We start from the raw sequence: 23,158 nt of genomic DNA, 5'->3' as shown, positions 1-23,158 counted from the left end.
TCATGGTTGATGTTGAAGGTAAAGAAATGAGTGGTGAAGATTGCCTATGAAGATTGATATAAGATAAGATCATGTCCCCCTGTCCCCATGTAATCTTCCATTTTCATAATCTCAACCACAGATTGTTGGCATATTTCTTTTTATTCCATGCATGCCCTTCAGATTCTTTATATTGAGTTGACCGTAATTTATTTTCGTTTGTGAAAAGGATTTAAGTTATATATACTTATAACCGCAGATAATTTTTACACCATCAGTGTAATTTAGCCCCCAAAAATAGTCTTTACAGTGGGGAAAACTATACAAGAAGAATATTGCACTTATGTTCAGTCCTTTTAAATGGGGGTTTAATTCTTCTGGGTAATATTTGCTGGAACAACTATAAAAGAAAGATATCAGAGACATTCATTAGAAAAGGTGAAAAATTATTGATGCTCTTGCTGAAGGTAAACTTTTCTTTTGACCCAACGGTCTATTGGAAACAACCTCTTTATCACATAAAAGTAAGAGTAAGATCTGCATACATTGTATTCGTTCCCTCTCCAAACCTCCCTTTATGAAATTACACCGAGTATATTATTGTGGAACCACGTGTGGTACTCCAATATTAAAGATTCGCATGTTCACATCCATGAACAAACAGGCTTCTCGTGCTACCCTTAGTAACAAGTTACAGAATATATTACTAGAAAAAAACACTAAAAAATTGTAGGACAGAGATAAAGAGTTTAACAGTTCATGTCAATAAAAAACAGAAGCAGCATATAAAATCACATACTGTTTCCTCATTTTGGGATATTATATTGTAGCAATTACCAAAAACATCAAAACTGAACTAAGAATATTCGCATTTATTCAATGTCCTCAGCTGACTTGACATTAAGAAGATAGAAATGTTTCTTATACGACAGCTTCAACATCATCTGAGTTCACAGCAGCTCCATTTGGAGTGTCATCTCCATTTGGAGTGTCATCTGACCTCAACTGAGTGGAAATGTCGTCAATCGCCGAATTCAGCTGGTCAATCTTTTCAGCAAGCTTCTTGCGTTGTTTCTGCAGACACAACAGTATGCACGAGTCAGAGAAAGTGGAAATATAAGACTATTGCCCCGAACGGTTGTTTATCCTCTGGAATCTAACGCCTTTCCACTAGGGGATCAAGAGTAGCATCCCCAATACAGTTACTTGGAAGCTTTCTACTAGGATTGTCAAGCATCAATATCCATGTAGTACTAATAGTGAAGCTAAACTTTTAGAACTGGAGCGACACACAATTGACAGCTTCTGATCTTGCTGTTTGGCTGTATTCTTCAGAATTCATATCTCAAAAACATAATTTGTTGCTCATGTTCATAACTACATGATGGTCACAACTACCAGCAATTGTTCAATTACAATCCTTTTATTCAAGTATGGGAGAAGACAATTGCAGGTTATAGTGCAAGAGTAGTACTCTTTCGTTTTCATTGTTCACCAACAAAGGAAATATAAAGTAGAAGTTCTTTGAAGGAATGCCAATATGGCAACTTACTAGAGCTATTACCTTGTCAGCTTAAGTGTAAGTGAAGATTAAGGTATACAGACTCGGAAAAAAAAAAGAATCACATCAATAAGAGAGACTAAAACTATATTAATCAGAAGAGATGGTTCCCGGCACAAAGATATCTCCTTGTATAATCGAAGACGTGCACAACACCAGCTTACCTCTAATGCTTTGTCTTCGTCATATATAAACTTGGGCAATTTTCTCATCAGGTCCTTCTTATCAGCTCCAGCTAATGCCTTGCTGATCTGCAAAGAAAAATAACACAGCAATCAGCTAGCTCCTCTTCTAACGTGCAGCGCTCAGAAAGAGAAGAAAATATAGAATGACCAATAATATCAAGATGTGACTTTCACTAGTATATTTAGCAGAATAAAGGCAGCAACCAATGCAATCCCATATTTACCTGAGGTGCAAACACACAGCCAAGTGTGCCAACAATTAATCCTCCCAAAACAAAGCCACCAACAAAGATGCCAGCACCGCTTCCTCTTGACCTTCCACCATCACTGCCAATTCAGAAGGAGAGATATTCGATACAATATTTTCTCAATTAGGTTTAGATGGATCACCAATATATGAAAGAAACAAATTTCCTTGTGGCTTCTCAGAGGCAAGACCCAAGTTGTTCCTGCCCCTATATATGACAATTTTGGTTCTGCTGTTTTGTTTGGCAGAAAGCAACTCAAAGCCGAGAGCTCATGCAAAAGCTGCATAATGAATATAAGAAGGTAATACCTGTATGACGCTTGAATGATCAATGCTCTTTTAGAAGAACATGATTTTCCTCCGTGACTTGGACTGAAGGACAACTTGGTAGCACCAACATTTTGGTCTAATGACTTCAAGCAAGAACCTAGCACAGTAATAAAGTCAGAGGTTTTACACCGCAACACTGTTGTAGGTTCTGAAAGACAGGAGACCATAAATGCAACAAATGATCTGCTAATGTTATTTATAGGCCCAATCACAAATATGAGAAATATATGTTGTTTTTATAACCGAGAAATCCCCGAGGCCAATGGTGCACGGGTCGAAACTCGGTGGATACAGGCCAACCCCTCTACCCTTCTCCACTTAATCACTAGGCTTTTATCTTGGAACCCATGTATATGTCTACCCACACATCACATGTTGCACTCCTAACCCTATACCAAAGCCCTGGGGAATAATTGTGATAAATATTATCATCATGCTTTCCACGAAAAAGTACAAAAGCCCCATGTATTGGAGAACATGCATTTCATTTGTATCATAAAATTTGCCTTCAAGTGCTTTGCTGAAAATAAATAATCACAAACATCAATTATACCACCCGAACTTTGACTTTAACATGACCCCATTTCGATATTGTGAAGAGAAGACCTAGCAGAAAATTCATATAATTCCTCACATCTATTAGATTATGAATAAACTATTGCACTGAATTAGCAAGCTGCTATTTATATTTGTAAAAAGTATAATTTCCCTGCTATTCACAATCAAATCAAAAGCTTATTTAACATTTAACAGTAATAATAAGTATCACAAACAACAACAATCATCACTTGAACAACCAGGTAGTAGATATACAAAATTGAATAAGAAATGCATGGCAAATAAAAAAAGGGAAGTTACATCATCACCAAGCAGAATATAACCCAATTGCAGAAAACAATCACTTACTTTCTTACTCCATGCATGGAAATGTGAACTTAGGGAAAGTATTAGAAATCAGGCAACTCCCTACCAAACTTATAGGACGGATGGATATGGCAGTTTCATACCAAAAGGCTCATAATTCGGATGTTAGAGCTCAAAATCTCAGTAACAATGTCTCACTGGATCCTAACAGAAAAACATTTGACAAGTTCATGCTACAATGTTAACACCGGCTTACTACTAGCACACACATGTTTACTTGCAAACATCTGGTGTTCATGAAATTGCTTTGATATTCCATCTGGGTCTCAAATTTTATAAATTATCTGGTTTTGGTCAAATTAGAGAATTTTCCATTTCTATTTCAGTTATTGGTCCCTGAAAATGCAATAACAATCCATATCGGAGATTATACCTAAAACTGAGGAACCTAGCACGGACCTGGCATGCCCTACTAAAATTCAAGAGAAGCTAAATCCGGTTTCCAACCAGGAGGAGCATTATCTCTGATGATTGAGATCCAAAACTAGTTTTTGAGCGGTGGACCAGCAATTTGCAAATTGTAATTGCAGAAAATAATCAGAAGGGCAGCTACTTCTCTTATTAAAGGATCTCTTCAGCTCCTCATTTCAATATACAAATCACACAGAGCGAGAAGCAATACAGTGCAGTGTGAGAAATTCACAGACAGGGGAAAAATAAAGAGTGTGAGGGATGTTATAGTGAGGTGCACAAATCAAAAGAGGGTTATTTCTTTTGATTGTATAGTGGTCTTTTTAAGCATGTTACTCAAGATTCACAAAAACAAAAACAACAACAACATACCCGGTGTAATCCCACAAGTGGGGTTTCGGGAGGGTGGTGTGTGCGCATCCTTGCCCCTACCTTGTGAAGGTAAAGAGGCTATTCCATAAAATTCCTTATGTTATTACTGTTATATACAATGAATATTTTTTATCGGATATAAATCCGTGATTATGACATGGGCTATTTTTCCCAACAGTCACACCCTTGCTGCCTATAGGTAGTAATGCAGTGGAATTCAGCACCGACTTACTAAAAATATTGCCTCAGCTTGGACCATCCCTTTTTAGACTAAATGTTTTCCTAAGGGACTAAATCTTCCAAGACAGGATATATATTTCAAGAGATATCTTGTTCAAGCTCTAATTTGATGCAGAAAAATTGCGACAAAATATTTGCAAAGATATGACACATTAGCCTAACTCAATCCCAAAAGCTAGATAATGAGGCGAGGATTGTCCAAGTTCATATAAGCAAACCACCAGACCATTCCCATGCCAATGTGACACTCTAACCCACTCTAACACCCCTTTCACGCCCAGCTCAACTAGAGTGTGGACTGGGAGCCCAAACGGAAATGGATCTAGCTCTCATACCATGTAAAGATATGGCATTGGGTCTTACTCAACCGCCAAAAGCTGTTGAAAATATTTTTATTTTAAAAAGAATTGATTACTTGTTGCCAAAGTTTGGCAATATCACTTAACGTGATGGCCTTAGGCCTTTCACATTGTTAGCAGAAACGTGAAAATATAAAGAATAAGGAAGAACAACAATATTTAACGTGGTTCGGATCAAAATGATGTTACGTCCACCAGAGAATAACTGTCTTTATATTAACAAAGAAAGGGGAGAGATCCCAAATACAACTAAGAGAATTACTTTATCAATTCTCAACTCTTCTAATGTATTTTGCAAATGCCTTAGAATATAAGAAGACAAGAGAAAAATGTTTTTGAGGTGTGTTTCAAATGGATCAAGAGCTAACTATTTATAGGAATAAATTTTTGCTCATCATATTTTGTCAAGATGTCAAAGTTTACCAAACTTTCACCTACCAAGTTTACCAAATTTCACCTAACTTTCACCTATCAAGTTGCTACATTAAGACTATCTAGAATCTTTTCAATTTTAACACACATGTTGTGATAATGATTAGCACCTGACTTCGCGAATATTCTCTTATTAGTTTCCCTTTTCTACTTCAAAAGTCTCACCATTAGCTGCTGCTATAAAAGGAACAGAAAAGTTCTCATAGAGGAACATGAATGAAGCAATTTACTCCATAGCCAAAATGTTAATTTTCCTATCTTATTGGTTTTGTTGTAATTATATTTTGTTGTTCATGTTCCTCTCATATTGAAGAGTTTGTTTAATCCCAGGGAAACATTTCACATAGTTGAAATAGTTTCTTAAGCATTGCTTGAACTCTATTGCTATCATACCCCTGTTCCCTAACAAAACTTAGAGAAGGGAGGATTGGCCAAGTCCATATAAACATTCCACCACTTCATTCCCACTCTAACAACATCCAAAACTAACACCCCTTATATATCAGTCCGACAATTTGAGTACAATAGAGAGCTCGAGAGACGCATACATGAAGCTAAGATAGCCAGGAAATCTTAATGAGTGCATCAAAACTAAACTATACAACCGGATCAACAAGGAATAAACAAACAAGATACAGAAAACAAACACACCCATCTAACAGTTCGTCGATTTGGCTATACTACGGAACTCGACGGACGCAAATCATAAGCTCACTCCGCAACAGGAAAATCCCTAAAAGGGTTCAGCAAAAAGCAGGCAAGATATTCGAGATCGAGAAATGAAAAACAAAAACACACCCATACAACCACTAGACAGATCGTAAAAGCTCAGATAGCAGTGTAAATCAGTAGGGAAAAAAGTACAAAAAAACAAACAAACAATGCAATCAGATCAAGATATGCAAATAAATAAAAAAAAAAACTTTGATGAAAAATAAAGGGAAATTGAAGAAATTACCAGAGGAGAAATATAGAGAAGGGGTTGTGGGTTTGTATAAAATCAATGAATTTGAAAGAGCAGTCATTTTTGCAGTTTGTGGAGAAGATTAAACTGAAACAACAGAGAAGTGATTATGGCTTATATATTTTCCCATTCGATGATATCAATGCCACGTTGGGGATATTTCGTAAAAACCAATACTTATTAATGTTATTAAAAAAATAATTTAATTAATTAAACATGTATGTATTTTTGCATGTTTGGGGTAATTTGCCTAAACTTCAATACTCTAGACATATGTCATTTTCCCCTAAAGTCACCACATTTATAGTGAATGAATATAGATAGTTATTTGTTAATGTGTAAGAAAATTGGTGTCAATAAATGAAAACTAAAATTTTAGAGTAAGATTTAACCACCTAATATCAAAAGCTTTGCATTTCAAGTAATTAACTTCACTTGTTGAGATTAACTTGCACATACGTACGCAACTATTTTAAAAGAAAACAGATGTGCAAAAATTGATCTACCTGGGCCAAAAGAAAAGTAGATCGCAAGCAACCTAAGCCCGTTATTTTCCATGACCCAAACCCAATCAATTTTAAAGGGCTTTGGTTGTTTAGTGAAATGGCCACTTTGGAGACGGTCTTTAAGTTTAGCCTCGTTTGAAAAGTTGGACAGATTTTTTCGAGTTTTCGGTTGAATTATAAAAATTAAGAACTCTTTCCTCTAGCTCTCAAGGGTAGAATCATGAACTCACACATTTTTTTCCTTGAGTTTTTTAATTGTAGAATCAAAAATTTGATGTAGCGATGAACAATTAATGTCCTATTTTTCCAATTTGTTGAAAATTGCAAGCACAATATATGTTATTCTCTCCTCATAACGTATTCACATTGAAAACAATTAAAAATGATCAAACAAAATATGTTGGTTAGGAAGAGGAAGTGAATTTTATTGTGTTTAGATTATAAGTATTTTTGACTAACTAATTACAAAGAACCTAATTATTATTTATTTTTATGTAACGATTATTCTTTATTAGCAGTGTAAAAAGTGACTATTTATCCATTTGTCCTACAACAACAACATACCCATTGTGCCCTACAAAGTAATAAAAGAAAACACCAACGCATAGAAAAATATACTACTCCTAGACTAAAACAAATTTCTACTAATTAACAATGAGTTTAATTGACTTGTTTCGAGATGAATGCGATGACAATCCAATATTTGAAGACCGAAGTTTAAGAGTTCCTACAATGATCTAAAATTAATACTATAATTTAATAATTCAATTCACAATTATATATTTGCAAAAGTTTAATGAATATTCTAATACTTAAGCAAGATATATTCAAACATTAATACGTGAATACATAACTTTCACGCTACATATTTGTTCCTAATGGTAATTAATTATTAGACACGCAGTAACGTGAGTTTTCTTAAATTATACAACTATTAACTGTAAAAAATGTCAATTTTTTAAAAAATAATTTAGCAAGCTGTTTGGTAACAAAATTTCTACAATATGAAATATGTTAGTTGTCAACTTGATTCCAACTCAAGATAGTTGATTGAAGTTTGATATTAATTGTAATATATACTATACATCAAGTTGTTTACTAATATTGGTGAAGAATCATTTCTATAAATAGCCATTTCTAGATCATTATTATTTGTCTCGAATAAAAACGAGATGGAATAATAAAAATTAGGTAAGTGATAACTGATCAGAGCACTGATGAAATTAGAATTTTCATTAAAACTATTGGAGTAAATATAGAATAAATCAAGACGATTCAATATACAATACAATAACAACACCAATAATAATAATATAGTACATAATGTAGTTTCACAAGTGGTAGAGAAAAATAAGACGTACACAAATCTTACCACTATCTTCGTAGAGTAAAGGAATTATTTCCAATTCAACATATAATATCTTTACATATTTTTTTATTTTTCTTACATATCCACATAATATAATTTTTCGATAAAAGAATATCAATCAAACGAGGATAACTTCATCGCGATAATGCTCTCCAAGTATATTCAATTTAACGTAAAATCAAATATATACTAATTTTTAGTGGTATGGAAAAATAGGCAGCATTAGTAGCTCTATCTATTAGTACCAGCCAGGGAACTCGTGTGAATGATTTCGCACTATCCTGGGATAGGGGAGATAAGTTTTTTGTACAGCCCTGAGAGCTCACTCACTTGAAACGAGCTTTCCTTTTCTCTCACTGACTAGCTATACTACAAAAGAAATTGCTTCCCTGGCTTACGACTGGTGGCCCAGCCCAGCATTCATTCGCAAATCATGTAATAAAATTGAGACTGCTCAACTTTGAAAGCTAATTCACGCGTAGGCAGCGTCGTACCGTTGACTCTATCTATTCATGATTTTTTTTTAATTTCATTTTCGATTTTCTATAGGCTCGCTCCTTCTCTCGGTCTTTATTACCGATAAGAATTGGACCATAACGGAATTTTGATCTATACCGGTATCATAATATCAGCTTGGAGAGGAAGATCAAAATTAGAAACTGATAGAAAAGCAAGAATATGTGCTCGTGTAAGTAGGAAACAAAAAATAGATATTATAGTTCTATCATCGGCTATGGGTTTGAATCTAAGAGAAATTCTAGAGAATGTTTGCTATCTTGATTTTTTTTTTGTCTTTTTTGAATGATAAGGAGATACCCATAATATGTGGAAGTATCAACATAATGAGTCATTCGGTCTGAATGCTATATGAAAAACATAAGCCAAATGACGAAACGGGAAGACCCATAATGTAGAAGATCATAACATGAGTGATTCGGTAGATTTGGATTCATATATATATATATATATATATATATATATATCCACCCATGTGGTACTTTATTCTACGATATATATAAGATCGTTCCATTTCCTGATCCGTGCCTCATTGCTTTAACTAAGACTTTTTGAATAATGACTTGGCTGGCTTTCAAGTTGGGAAAGATAAGAAGAGCTTAACTGTTTCATTCTGAAGGGAAGAAATACACTGCTTAAGATATAAAGCGCAGTGCAGCCACCCCAACTTCCGTCCTATCCTAATAACAGACTTGGATAACAGTTAACCTCCAATACATAGTTCTTTGGTTAGACTGTCAGTGATAATGAGAAGAACCTTCTTCAGAAAACCTCCTCGAGGAATTTTTGGCATCACTACCTCATGGCAAGTTTACTAGTATCCACCACATCCCTTTCCAAAGTTACATTCTGGAGAAAATAGTCAACTACACACTTATATTTTACGGAAGTCCTAATAATACCCCCCCTCCCCGAACTAGTTTAAAGTGGAATAAATGACCCCTTAAAACGTCATACCCAGCCATATATCTTGTGGTGAAACACACGCGCTTGACACGTTTATTTTACCAATTAATCTTTTAAATTTTTTTTTCTTTTTCTTCCCTACCCTAATTCTTTATGAAAGCTTTGTTTTAGGAAAAATATTGGGGGATACATTTGGAGTAATTTGTCGCCACCTCAATCACTCCTCCGCAGCTGTAGTTTGAGAAATTTCTGCAACCACCATCATCTCCCCCTCCACCTCTACCTTTATCACCTCCCCCACCTTCACCATTAATGGCTCCTCCACATACTCAAAGAATTCCTCCGCCATTTTCTCATGAGAACAAAGCCATGAAAAAAGAACATTCACACCATCATAAAGACAACCATATGTCTAATTTTATCCCACCACCAAACTTAATTGGGAAAGAGACTCAGGTTAATGTTTGTGGATATTATTGCGATTTTGCAGGTCTGTGTGGCAACATTTTTGAAAATCAAAAAAAGACAATTATTGAGGGCACATTCTAGATTTTGAAATACATTTTCATTTGATAAATCTGTTATGACTTCAATTTTTTACCTCAAAATATTTCTCTGTGTTTAAAAAGTGTGACCTGATGATCGAAATTGAATGAATGCCTAAATGGATAATGTGATCGGAATTGAATAAATATCCAAATGGGTATTGTAGTTACAATGGGTCTCAACATATACGAACAAGTTTAGGCTATATCTTGAACTTAAAAACATCCATTCACTAGCAGTTGCTCATCTAAATGTAACAAGAAAGGAAAAAGTCAGAAAAGCTCCAAACTTCGACCATGGCAAATTTTAGATTGAAAAAATAGATAGATAATGAGAAAGAGAGAGAAAGAAAAAAAAGAGAAGAGAATGGAAATTAAAAAAAAAGTATAAGGAAAAACAGCCTGCTCACTCTCTCAATGAAATGCACTCTCTATGCCAACTCAATATTTAAGGGGTATTTATTTTCTTTAAAATAGTTCAGGGGGTAATATGACCTCCGTAAAATATAAATGTGTAGTTGAGAATTCGATAATAGATTAGGGAGGCATTTGACTATTTTCTCTAACATTCTGATTGGTTTTTGCCATGAACTCTTTTGGCAAAGTCAGAATCATCTTGCAATCCACCTTATTCGGTAAGTTACCTAACTAAACTTGAAACTTTGGCTCATTTTCTTTATTCTTAACCTAGGTCTGACTGCTTGACTCACCAACCTTCAAGTCTTCCTTTATCAGGTCATCTTCCGAAACTAAGTCTTCTGAAAGAAAGCTCATTAGAAAACTCCGTTGACGAGGTCTATCCCTTCTCCAGCTTCTTGCAGTCTTTCCCAGCCTTACCTTCTGCTGGGTACTTTACCATCAGACCAACATTTTGTTTCTTCTCTGCTTTTGTCTGTATTTTCAATTCCATTACCTTCTTCCTGGCTTTCTATCTTTGAAGGGTTTACCCACAGACCAGAGGGTTAAGGCTCTCACCTTCTTTTCCAATCAAAGAAAGAAGACCCCTTCGATCCGGGCCCTTTTCCGCTTTCCTTTGTGAGGTAGGTTTGTGCACATGAATTAACAGTCAAAGTATAAGGAAGATGGAATAGAGCATAGAATAAGATTGATACTTCGAATCCCCTGTTTTTTTGGTTGTGATAGAAGGAGCTATGGCACTTTCGGAAGAGGCAATCAAACTAGGCTGTCACTGTTATAGAAAAGGAAGCATAGCTGGGACGTTGAACCATGTCTGTCAGCTGTGAAAGATAGCCCTAGAGTGAAGGCGCAATCGGAGCACTAAAATCATGGGGTGAAGGCACACTGTCATTACACGATGGGTAAGGTGCGGAGCTACACTTTAAAGACAGATTCACTAGATTTCGACCTTTTCGCTATTCTGTATAGTCCCATTGAAGGGCAATACAATACTCTAGCGATTCCTGCCTTGGTTGATGATGAATTACCCTACTCCCTTTCTATACCGGGTCTAGGGTATAGTATATTCTATAATATACTCTTAGACAATATTTGGGATCAATATCCAAAGTTGATTACTTTGAAAAAATGTCATAGATTCATTAAATTAAAGTAGATCTTCCACTTCTTAGCTCTTTTCAAAATAAGAAAATAAAAAGATATTACCCCATCCTTTTCATTTTTTTTCTTTCCGTTTATCCCTTTTTATAATCATTTTCCACTTTTTTTCCACATCAATTACTGATTATTGAGCAATTGATTGTGTAAAATTATTAATACTATCAATGGAGAATAATTATAATTTTATTACAAGATGATGTCATGAAGAAAGAGGCTGTCGGTTTGGTTCTTAAGAGTTGAGACAAATATCCAAGTCCATGATGAAAAAACAAAGAAATAAAGTTTATTTTAATTGGATAGACAGTTCATTATTTTCTAAGCAAATGTCTACAGGCAAAGCTGTTTATTATATTAATAATAATTTGATTATTGTTACACTTACCTAAACATCCACATGCATTTCAATTATAGTTTTCATTGATTCTATTCACTCATCATTTAACTAATATAATACTTTTAACTTTATATTATCTTATATAGGATTTTCTTGGCTTTAATAATTCTATGCCTTTTTTGCTCTCTTAAGAAATCATCAAAATTAATTAGACTTTTGTTTACTAGTAGTTGAAGTTTAGTGGTCAAACAAGTAAAGATGCCAATGATGGTTTTCCTCTAATATTTTTTCAGTTATTTATATATTTTTACATTATCTTTTCTTTAGCTTTCCAACTTTTATAACGAGCAATAATAGAGATACATCAATATTATAGGAATCAATGGTTTTTCATTAAAACACATTTTATGGACGTGAGCTTTTTTGTTTGGCCAATACACTGCAAGTCTACCACATACATTAATGTTGATCTAATCATCATATTATAAAATATATCCGTAAGTCTTGATGATGCATTTTTATAACATAATATTCCAAATACGAGTCTCTATTTCACCCAATCAACTCCAATATGATGTGCGTCATCATCATCATTAATATCTCTATGTTTTCTTGAATTATAGACTCAAATATTTGAAACTTGCTCTTTTAAGTGTGACATGCATATCAATCTTCACTTTTTCATCTAGGCTTCATGCTTTACTTTACTAAATTTGCGCTCCAAATATTCTGCTCTCGTTGTGCTTAATCTAAAACATTTTGATTCAGCCTATCTCTAAAACTTTCATCTTATCATTAACTTTACTATACACACGTCTTGTCGATCAAGTACTTGACCCTCAGTTGTGTAAAAGGTTATTGTCTCACACTGACATTGTTTTCCAATATCGTATTATTACTACAATTGAAAGTAGTTGAGATTAAAGTAAAAAAGAAAAATATGGTAGCAGCGAGAATTCTGTTTAACCACATTGAAAAGTGGAAACTGAAAAAGAAAATAAAAGATTCATTACACTTTAGAGTTTAGTCCATCATTATTTATATCAATTTTGATTTTCATCTCATTAAAATGTACTTTTAATTCCTTACCTAAAATAATATTATATTCAAAGCATTTTAAGAACTACCTCACTCTAAAAAGACGGAATAAAAGTTAAAAATTTTCAAATCTTTCAGATAATAGAACCAAAATATTGGAACAAGAAATAAATTTTTTTGAAGCCGTCTAGACATAAAGTTTTTTTTTCTTTTCAAAATATTGTTTTATTAATTACGTTTTGACGAGAGTTAAAATTTAAATTATTCAAACACAACTTAATTATTTTTTAACTTATTCTTTTAGGGGTGAAAAAGAGAGAAAAAAAAAGGAGCCGGCTGAATGTCATAGTCAAAAAAATTTCTTTTTTTTTTCCCCAAAATTTCTTTTAAAGATGATTCCATTTCCATAATAACATTAAAAAAAACACTTTTCGTCTTTCTTTAGTTACACTTTTGCTGCATAAGGTTTTGCAAGTTCCTTATTTTGCTCACCCACTTCTTCCCAGTTTCATCTTTCAATTTTCCCCAAACCCTAGAACCGAAAAATCTAAGTTGATGGGTCGTCATTTTTCTTGATTTTATTATCTGGGTCGTTGTTTAAATTTCATTTTTCATATCAGAAGCTTCAAATAAGTTCATTTGCAGCAGAAAAAGCAACATTTTTTTTTTTACTTCAATACTAGTAGTTCATACACATTGGTGCAATTTGGATTGTTGGCATTTGAAGTTTATGGTTTGAGTTGAAACGGGTCGGACTCGGTTCTCTATGGCTCGACGTCATGGGTGGCAACTACCGGCTCACTCGTTTCAGGTTCTTCATTTTGCTCTTTGTTGTATTTGGATCACTTGTAAAGCTATAATGTTGGTGTTGTTAGATCTTTTGGGGTATTTAAAGTGTTTTTTTTTGCTTTGGTTTGGTGACATTGCTGATTTGTTTCTTTTAGTCAACTGCACTTTGTTACTTTTACTTTTTAAGTGATGTTCTAGTTATTTTTACTTTGTAGATTTGGGATTTGCTCTTATTTTTAGTTACATTTGCTTTGAAGTTTCTAGTGTTTCACATTATCAAAAGATGCGATCTTTAGGTTCTGAGTAGGAATTTGACTTGAGTTACAGTTGGTTTATCTGGATTTTCTTAGTTGGTATTTGCCCCTTTTTTTTTTGCTCTGATAATTTTCAAAGTTTATGGTGATTACCCTGTATCGAAGGGGACCTTGAAGCAATGGTAAAGTTGTTCTTCGGGTGGACTTGTAGGTCACGGGTGATCTTAACTGATGCTTGCATCACTATAGGCTGCCTACATCACCCCCTTCGGGGTTTTCTCCCTTCCCCGGACCCTACATAAATGCGGGATGCTTAGTGCACTTGCTTCTCTTTTTTATGGTGATTATCCTGTATTTTAACAGGATTATAATTTCTGCGACTGTGACTGAGATCAAGCTTTCCATCACTCTTAATGCAATAATGCATATCTGCTTCATCCAGTTCCTTGTTGGACAAACTTTACAACTTAGTCTAAAGGGGTTTTAGCTCAGATTGTGTTCACTGGATTAGCTAATGCAACTATTCTGTATGTGTACTTGTAGCTTGGTCCCCGTGATATACTTTCTTGTGGTCCATCTAACAAAATGAAATATTTTATTGGGTTTTTTTGTGCTGATCAGCATGCATTTCTTGCTTCTGTACTCATTTTCCCATTTCTCAAGTCTCTGAATGATAAGTTTCACCTGAAGATCTTCTGGAAGGCACAGGCATTACTTATTGTATTATTGATTAGTGACATCTTATTGTATCTGCCTTTATGATTAACTAATACTATCTATCGTTGTTGTGCAACTTGAATCTTGTGTACTCATTATTCCATGTTGCTGTGCAGGTTGTGGCTATAACAGTTTTCTGCCTGCTATCTGTTGCCTTCTATGCATTTTTTGCTCCATTTCTTGGAAAAGACATCTTTGAGTACATAGCAATTGGTGTTTATTCCTTCTTGGTGAGTGCAATAGGGATGACGTTGCCTGCTATTTTTGTTGCAAACACTCTATTTATGTTTCACTTTCTTGTTACTTCTGTCATCTTTTGGCTCTTGCTTTCAGGCTGTGTGTGTGTTCACACTCTATGTTAGATGCACAGCAATTGATCCTGCTGATCCTGGGATTCTCATTGAAGCTGACAAGTCAACGGCCTATCAATCGCACAATGACATAGAGTTGCCTGGTTAGTTTTTGGATCCAATATGATCCTCTTATTCTTCTTCCCTTGATAAAGGTAAATCTGCAACGGGATCAGAACAACCTGAAGATACATCTAAATTATTTTTTGGTTGGTAATCAAAGACCAAGTATTGTGTCTATTAGATATGAGTTGAAGATCACTAGTAAACCCTGACATTGACCTTCTAGACTTTTGAAAATATAACTGAACAAAATTATAAGAAATATCAAGTTTTACTAGTACTCACGAACTGAAAAAGCGTCAAGTTTTACAATGGATGAAAATAAGGACAAGGTCTATCAAGTGTTATGTATAAAACGTTGTCACTGCATCTTGTTGGGGAGGGTGGTTGAAAGATTGAACATTGGTATCCATTTGGTAATTTGAGCACGATTCATCTTCTGTTGACATCTTGAACTGCTTGTGATAGGTGATATATCTGCTGCAGGGGGTCCCAGCAAGGAAGGATTCCTAGATGGAGGAACACCTGCAAGTGATGCTTCAGGTTGCTGTGGAAGACTTGGAGGGGTCCTCTGTTGTTGTTTTGTCCTTGAAGACTGTCGGAAGGATGATCAGTCACTGCAGCAGAGTGGAGATGAAGAAGTTTTGTTCTGCACATTGTGTAATGCTGAGGTATACCACTTCTCATCTGCTTCTCTCTCTAGTCTACTCTGCATCTGCAGTATATCCTTCTCCGACAACTACATCCAAATGTTTAGACTTTCATTGGGTATAGTGGAGAGCCTTGAATAAGGTATGTTTTCCTTATGCAGGTTCGAAAGTTCAGCAAACACTGTAGAAGTTGTGACAAATGTGTTGATGGATTTGATCATCACTGCCGTGTGAGTTCAAATATGTGCTGTCTTCTTGTTTAGTTTTCTGTTGCTCAAAGCACATTGTGTTTTACTTTGACATGACATAATTGTTTGAATTGGAGGAATGTGCTGAATCTGATTTCCCATTTGAGGAATTCAAGATAAGGGTATTTTTGGATAATATATATTACATCACAAAATATTTTAATCCAAGCTGTTAATAATGTACACTAGTTCATATCTCCCTTTGCAGTCATTGTGAATTTCTGTCATTAGTGTCATTTCGGATGTGTACTTTTTACAGTGGTTGAATAATTGCGTGGGAAGGAAAAACTATATCACATTTGTGTGCCTGATGGCTTTCAGCTTTGTCTGGGTAAGTCACACTAAGATTCTTTCATTTTATCTCCTCTTTAATGTTTGACAAGGCATAATCATTTCTTCACCTTTTTAAAAAAAATAATTAAATATGTCCCTTTCATGTCAGCTTGTCTTTGAATGTGGAGTGGGCATTGCAGTCCTGGTTAGATGCTTTGTCGATAAGAAAGCTACAGAAAATCAGATAATAGAGAGGCTCGGAGAAGGATTCTCTAGACCTCCATTTGCTATTGTAGTGGTATGTAAGCTAGCTTGTTGCTTGCTGAACAACTATTCTAATTGTTTGTGTTAGTATATGGACGCTCTGTGTGTACTGCATTTTCTAATCTGCATTTGTTAGACCTTAATTTATTGTGGGAGTTGTATCTTATACTGGTCTAGTAGTTACAATCTTTAGATATGTAATCCACTATGGTAAGTTCATAAGCCTTAGACTGGTTGAAGAATTTCTTTTGAAGGAAAGATAGAATAGCATTTATGTATCAAGGCCTTGAAGCAGCTCGTAAATTTGAAGGTGTGCTAAATCATAGTGCCAGAATCGCCATGTATATGACATTTAGTGCTGCTGCTTGGAACTTGTTCCAATTGTTGCAGCTTTATAACATTTTAAATGCTTTTTCTGAGAAATGGCAAGTGTATTATAAGCATTGCAAAGAGGTGCTGTCAAAAGTATTTACAATCAAAAGCAGAACTATGTCCCTTCTATTCTTAAAATGGATTCTATCAACTAAATAAAACAGTTCATCTTGATCTTCTAGATAGAGTTTCCTTTATCTTCAAAGCACCTTCGTTCCTTTCCTCTAAACAGTCCACCAAATGCACACAGGGAGATCTGGGAACTATTCTTTTAGAGGAACATGGCCAATCCAGTTGTCATTCCAGAAGGAAATTTTTCTACCATCACCAATTTTAAACCCAATATTGCACACAAATTGCAGCCACAGGTTCCTTATGTTCTCCATAAGTTTAACCCATAGGAAATGATAACTATTTTTGTAATATGATCCTTTGCTTCCATACTTTTCACTAATCACATCTTTCAGTAAAGCTTGTTTTCTGAAATGAATCTCCAGAGCCATTTCATCATCAAGCTGTTGTTATGATGTGTCAAATTTCTGATGTCCAAAACCTTTCCTTTTTGTTGATTGTTGTTGTGGACCACTTCACTAAATGAACTACCCTTTTTTCCTTGTTCTCTTTCATTCTATTGTGCCTTTTCTTGTTCTCTTTGGGTTTTAATCTTTTGTTTTTCTTTTCTGTTTCAGGCCTTATGTACTGCTGTTTCACTCCTTGCAACTGTGCCTTTAGGTGAATTGTTCTTCTTTCACATTATTCTTATTCGTAAGGTATGTCCATTCATATCCTCATTCCTTCTCGGTTTTTCATTTGTGTGTGTGTGTGCTTATATATAAAAGATATTCTGGTTCTGCTGTAATGCTGTATTTCAGGGTATTACAACATATGAGTATGTTGTTGCAATGAGATCTCAAAGTGAGCCGCCTGGACCCTCTGTAGATGGTGATGAGCAGAGTTTGCCATCATCACCAACCAGCTCTGCAGTGACAGCCATCAGTGGAAGAAGTTCTGTTGGGATGAGCTTGCAACATAAAGGTGCTTGGTGTACTCCTCCAAGAATCTTCATGGATCATCAGGTTACACTTCTTTCGTGCTTCTAGTTTTGTGAAGTTGATTAAGAAGGTTCTCCCTCTTTTTCTGTGGGTGGAGTACATAAGAGGGGAAGGAGAATGAGTTCTGGATGAGTTTTGACTTGAGCAACTAAGCTCATCCCTTGTCATTGAGAAAAAAGTCAAATTTTAGAACTGTGTTGCTAATTTCATTCCTTTAACACCTCGTGCAGGATGAAATTATTCCTCATCTTCAGCCTGGGCGATTGCCATCTACTGTTGATCCTGATGCACTAGACAAGGACAAAAAGGCATCCCACCGTCCAGTCCGAATTAGTGCATGGAAGCTTGCGAAACTAGATTCTAGTGAAGCAATCAAAGCTGGTGCCAAGGCTAGAGCTTCATCATCTGTGCTACGCCCAGTTGGTGCCAAGCACAATCCTTACGATGCTGATCATTTGTCCAGTGGCATGAGTGGTAGAAGCAGTCCGGCAAGTACTAATCAAGGATTTTATGACAGTAATGCTAGAGCTGGGACATCAAGGTTGTCTCCTTCCAAGAGCTCATATCCGCCCAGTCGTGCCAGCAGAGAAGATATTGAAACATGTGGCCACAGCATGAGTAACTTAAGCAGTCCTCTTGCCCCTAACCTAACCTCATCTCCATTAGCACTGCAGCATCAAACTTCAAATAGAGACCACTTCAATCCAATATATCAGTCATCTGCAGATCAATCTCCGTGGTCAGCAAAAGCGTGCCACGAGAACGAATCTCCTGCCCCTGATAACTTCTCCGACGTATCTACAAGGAAGAACAATATGGGCACTCCAGAGAGTACAAGGTCATCAGTTTTCTGGGATCAAGAGGCCGGGCGATTTGTTACTGCTAATACTAACAGGGGTGCTGGTTCTACTTCACAAGTTTCTGGAACGGAGCTTACATACACAGGTCAATCTATATTTTTCGGAGGGCCTTTACTGAACGAAAACATGAATAGAGGGGCAAGAATTAGCGGTACACAGTCTACTGGTCCACAGCGGAGTTACTATCAGGGTAGAACACAAAGGGGTGGTCAGCTTCCGGTATTTGTTCCTAGTGATTCCCAGCAAAATCAATTTTCTTCACGATGACCGCGAGACTAGTATTGTATTTGCTCCACTTGTTTTTATCTTTGAGATATACAGTTAGTTGTCCATTTTCCGTCTTCTCAAGTTTTTGCTTTTTCTGACTTAACTGAGTAGATTCTACATCTTTCTTTCTTTCACAACATGTATAATCTGGAGAGTGTGGAATCAAGATATCTTTCTTCTCACGGAGAGTGGCATTGCAGACCTTACCCCTAGGTAGATAGGATGTTTGTGCTAGGCGATAGGCTTATTAGCTATTAAGATGAAATTGCAAATAGAGAAATATGTATGATCAGTGGCAGATGGAGTATAATTAACAGCTTCAATTGTGTATATATATGTGAAAAATCATTAATTTTTTTGGACTTTATGTTGTCATATTAATCCCCGACGTTACCGAAGTGATTCAAAATCGTCTTTTTGGACTGATTTATTTTAAAAAGTTATTTTTAAGTAGCATTTTTAGCTCAAATTATATGTCATTTGTCCTAGTTAAACCACCATGGGTCTCATTTACCTTTACACTATGCTTAATTTATATAGTTTATTAATAATGTAAAAATTACTTCTCCTGCGCGTTTCAATTTTGTTTATCTTATTTTCCATTTTAGTTCATTTAAAATAAGAATGTCTTTTTCTTTTTAGACAAATCTTCCTATTTTTCTCGTGTCATATTTTGGATTAAATAATATGTCGATACATTTCACATTTTCCGTATCAAATCAAACCACACAGACCAATTGAAACAGCTCAAGCTAAAGGGAAAAGGAGATATTGTTGTACAAGAAATTACTCTTTGGCCCCTTAACTCCTTGAACGGCCTCGGTTTGGATAGAGCCAATCAAGAATGACAGATTAGTGTAGTACTCATATATTTGTTGAAAATCGTTTTAGCCATGGCTTCAACAGTGAGCATTCAAGGATCATGCATCGTCAAAAATTCTTCAAATTCCTCCAATGCCCAGACTGAGCAGCAGCTAAAGCAGGTGTTTTTACAGTTACCCATTTCAAGACGATCTGTAATTCTCATCTCTGTGTTGCCCCTGAGCCTCAATTTGGTTCCTCAACCATCCATGGCTAGAGAGAGACGCAATAAGAAGAACATCCCTCTTGAAGACTATCAAACTACCTGTCAGTCCCTCTTCCCAATTCATTATTACTTCTAGCTTTTTGTACTATAAAATCTTAGATATCTTTCCATTGGGTGCAATTTCCAACTTCTGCTACTGGTAGTCTAAAAACGTTTCAATTTTTACCATTAGTCATTTCAATTTGTTTGTCTTGGTTTCAATAGGAATGCGTCTTTGCTTTTCTTTTTGTTGACTCTTTCGTTTCAACTTTTCATGTGACATGCGTGAGACCACAACATTAAATGATATTGTGGTACATTCTTGGTATCTTTTAGTTTAAGACCACAAGATTCAAAAGTCTTATTTAGTTTCTTAAACTCGGTGCCAAGTCAAAACCAGACAAACGAATTGAACCGAGGGAGTACAAAATATGGTCACTGGTGCTAACTTATGGTTGTATGATGAGCTTCTAAGTAGTGCTGGAAAAAATAATTTAACTTAACAGCAAGTAAGATAAGTTGTCAACATTTTGAGTTTGATGTTGTTGAGTTCCCACATCGGGTGACATGTGGAGCTTTGGTCTCCTTATATAGGTTTGGAAAAACACTCACTCATGAGCTGATTTTTGGGATTGAGTTAGGTTCAAGATCCATATCTTATTATGGTACCAAAGCCAGTCCCCTCCCAATTCTCATGGTCTATCTGATGTTAGGCCTGAATTTTATATGTCCAATCTCTAGATGTCACTACTGGGCATTCAAGGGATGTTGAGTTCCCACATCGAGTGGGATGTGGAAATTTGGTCTCCTTATATGATATCAATCCTCACAGCTTACTTATGGAATTGTAGGTCCAAGATCCATTTAACATCAACATAATTCTAATATCTCATCCAAATAAGATTTGTCACCACCCTGGTTTTGACAACTCTCATCCTTTATGGCATTGCTGTTGAGTTTTGACCAATCTTTTAAGGACTGCAAAAGCAATCAAGTTAAATTGAAATAATGTTGTAGCTGATATAAGTAATAACCCGATTGTCAATTGAAAGAGCCTGATGATATCATGGATACTCCATAATTATTATCTTTATTAATGATTGCTTTTAAAGCAGCTGATGGATTGAAATACTATGATATTCTTGAAGGAAAAGGTCCTGTAGCTGAAAAGGGCTCCACTGTACAGGTTTGGTTATCGTTCTCGTAATTTGCGCACATGTTGATTTCTAGTTCAGACTGATCTATTTCTGGCTTCCCTCCTGACTCCTGTAGGTACATTTTGACTGTGTATATCGTAATATTACTGCGGTTTCAAGTCGAGAATCTAAACTGTTGGCTGGAAATCGTATCATTTCACAGGTCTGTTGTGATGACTTCTGATAAGAAATGAGTATGAAATAATTGAACTTACATCTTACTAATAGACATGTATTGCTTCCCTTGCTTACATTTATTACTGATACATATGTCTTTCTACTCTTAAGTAGCCTTACGAGTTCCAGGTTGGAGCTCCTGCAGGGAAAGAGCGGAAACGTGATTTTGTGGACAATCCAAATGGCTTATTTTCTGCTCAAGCAGCCCCAAAACCTCCAAAAGCAATGTATACAATAACTGAAGGAATGAAAGTTGGAGGAAAGGTGTGATGACATTTCATTTGTGCCTAAAACGTCTTTTTTCCGTATAGTTTCTATGCGCAAACTCTGATCTCTGAAAAGGTTAGGCAAAGTGTAACATAACTGACAGCTACCTCATTACTCGCTGCTTGTCTTATGATATCTTTTGTTCAGAGGACTGTGATCGTTCCTCCAGAAGCTGGATATGGCTCAAGGGGAATGAATGAGATTCCGGTATAAACTTCACTTCTTCCTCCTTCTTTGTTATCCTAGTTAATGAAGTTATTATTGTGGTTTGCTTCTTTTCAAAGAAAATGTCAATCAACCAAGGTCGATGAATTCACTGTATCTGTTAAATTGCATTCAGTTAGAAGTGAGTTTATCTTGAGAGTAGCTTGTGCTCAAATGCCTTCGTGATCCTGGTATCTATTCCAAGGCTTAACAACATTATATTGTTGCTTGTTTAGTACAATAATTAGTTATGCAAGGGGCAACCAGAATGTCCAACCAAAGTTCTTGACACGACCAATTATAGTATATAGCCGTTATAGATAACTTATCGATGTACTTATTACCTGTGAGTGGTTGTTTTCAGCTCCACTCACCAAATTGGGAAAAACAAAGCTATTTGCAGATTAAACAGCCCTTATACTAGGAGTTGTTGGCTGAAGATGCACAGACATCTTATTCGATTTTATTGGTGTGCTTCTATTATCTTTAACTCCTTTTTGTTTTCGAGATTTAATGAATATTCAACTTTCATGGTGCAGCCAGGGGCTACATTCGACCTGAATATTGAACTATTAGAAGTAAAGTCACCAGAACGGAAGCAATAGGTGCCGGACGGTGCCATATGTTTTGCCATCCCTCTTTTTCATTGTTGTAATCGTTTTGTTTTCTCTCATTAACACCAAACGTTATGGAATCAATAGCAGTTCCCACTTACCCTTTGCGTATTGGTTAAAAGTGGAAGCGCCTCACCAACATGGGTCAACTCCTCTCGTCAACATTTCTCATGATTTTTGCTTCCTCTTTTTTCATGCTTCTTCATTTGTATGTAGATTTTTACTTCTTTGACTTCCCATGTTACTTGTTACTACATTTTTTAGAGAGACATTACACTATCTTGACATTGAGAAACCATGTTATGTCGGATGAGAAAGTAAAATAACATTTTTTTCCTCATATGCTATTTTCTTTTATGTTATGATATGAGCTTAAATTACAAAATGATTGATTCAGGTAACATATCTCAACTAATTTGAGATTGAAGCATAGTTTTTGCCGTCTCATATAATTATTTTATACCAAACAACTTAACAAACAATACAAATGCTTATCCTCTCTTTTTGTTTTTCAGGTAAAATTTCATTAAACCAAGATATAGTTTCTATTTGCAAACAAAATAAACAAGAAAAAATGGCTAAGAGGCAACTTATATTGTTCTACATCACAATAATAATAGATTGCACAATTATAAATTACAAAAAAAAATTTCTCTATTTCAGGTAATTTATATTACTT

The 23,158-nt window shown here is 35.4% G+C and overlaps 3 protein-coding genes across 4 annotated transcripts; 2 read left to right on the top strand and 1 right to left on the bottom strand.

Moving 5' to 3' along the window:
* Nucleotides 1-722: 722 nt before the first annotated feature.
* On the bottom strand, nucleotides 723-6,136 carry LOC129904336 (uncharacterized). Its single transcript, XM_055979896.1, has 5 exons — nucleotides 5,999-6,136; nucleotides 2,282-2,399; nucleotides 1,950-2,052; nucleotides 1,705-1,791; nucleotides 723-1,053 (listed from the first exon to the last, which is right to left on the bottom strand). Exons 1-5 carry the CDS (start codon nucleotides 6,063-6,065, stop codon nucleotides 901-903), a joined length of 528 nt encoding a protein of 175 aa, XP_055835871.1. The 5' UTR covers nucleotides 6,066-6,136; the 3' UTR covers nucleotides 723-900.
* Nucleotides 6,137-13,217: 7,081 nt separating this feature from the next.
* LOC129902530 (protein S-acyltransferase 21) lies at nucleotides 13,218-19,287 on the top strand. Of its 2 annotated transcripts, none has more exons than XM_055977825.1 (10): nucleotides 13,218-13,607; nucleotides 14,673-14,786; nucleotides 14,890-15,010; nucleotides 15,456-15,640; nucleotides 15,781-15,849; nucleotides 16,127-16,198; nucleotides 16,310-16,438; nucleotides 17,466-17,546; nucleotides 17,649-17,852; nucleotides 18,059-19,287. In XM_055977825.1, exons 1-10 carry the CDS (start codon nucleotides 13,563-13,565, stop codon nucleotides 18,953-18,955), a joined length of 1,917 nt encoding a protein of 638 aa, XP_055833800.1. In that variant the 5' UTR covers nucleotides 13,218-13,562; the 3' UTR covers nucleotides 18,956-19,287. The 2 variants fall into 2 exon arrangements, with proteins under 2 accessions (XP_055833800.1, XP_055833799.1); XM_055977824.1 differs by having other exon boundaries at nucleotides 15,438-15,640.
* Nucleotides 19,288-19,701: 414 nt separating this feature from the next.
* LOC129902531 (peptidyl-prolyl cis-trans isomerase FKBP18, chloroplastic) lies at nucleotides 19,702-22,819 on the top strand. Its single transcript, XM_055977826.1, has 6 exons — nucleotides 19,702-20,083; nucleotides 21,137-21,207; nucleotides 21,294-21,380; nucleotides 21,509-21,658; nucleotides 21,809-21,868; nucleotides 22,405-22,819. Exons 1-6 carry the CDS (start codon nucleotides 19,849-19,851, stop codon nucleotides 22,468-22,470), a joined length of 669 nt encoding a protein of 222 aa, XP_055833801.1. The 5' UTR covers nucleotides 19,702-19,848; the 3' UTR covers nucleotides 22,471-22,819.
* The last annotated feature ends 339 nt before the right edge of the window (nucleotides 22,820-23,158 follow it).

The sequence above is a fragment of the Solanum dulcamara genome, chromosome 9 (assembly GCF_947179165.1).
Source record: "Solanum dulcamara chromosome 9, daSolDulc1.2, whole genome shotgun sequence".
Classification (NCBI taxonomy): domain Eukaryota; kingdom Viridiplantae; phylum Streptophyta; class Magnoliopsida; order Solanales; family Solanaceae; genus Solanum; species Solanum dulcamara.
Note: the sequence above shows the minus strand (reverse complement) of the source record. Positions and strands in the feature narration are given on the sequence as shown.

Coding starts and splice junctions, on each gene's coding strand:
- LOC129904336 (XM_055979896.1), bottom strand. CDS start 6,065: ATGACTGCTCTTTCAAATTCATTGATTTTATACAAACCCACAACCCCT. Junction 1,792..1,949: donor GCTGTGTGTTTGCACCTCAG/GTAAATATGGGA, acceptor TTTTCTTTGCAG/ATCAGCAAGGCATTAGCTGG. Junction 1,054..1,704: donor ACGAAGACAAAGCATTAGAG/GTAAGCTGGTGT, acceptor TTGTGTCTGCAG/AAACAACGCAAGAAGCTTGC.
- LOC129902530 (XM_055977824.1), top strand. CDS start 13,563: ATGGCTCGACGTCATGGGTGGCAACTACCGGCTCACTCGTTTCAG. Junction 16,199..16,309: donor TGGCTTTCAGCTTTGTCTGG/GTAAGTCACACT, acceptor CTTTCATGTCAG/CTTGTCTTTGAATGTGGAGT. Junction 17,547..17,648: donor ACATTATTCTTATTCGTAAG/GTATGTCCATTC, acceptor GCTGTATTTCAG/GGTATTACAACATATGAGTA.
- LOC129902531 (XM_055977826.1), top strand. CDS start 19,849: ATGGCTTCAACAGTGAGCATTCAAGGATCATGCATCGTCAAAAATTCT. Junction 21,381..21,508: donor GAAATCGTATCATTTCACAG/GTCTGTTGTGAT, acceptor ACTCTTAAGTAG/CCTTACGAGTTCCAGGTTGG. Junction 21,659..21,808: donor GAATGAAAGTTGGAGGAAAG/GTGTGATGACAT, acceptor TCTTTTGTTCAG/AGGACTGTGATCGTTCCTCC.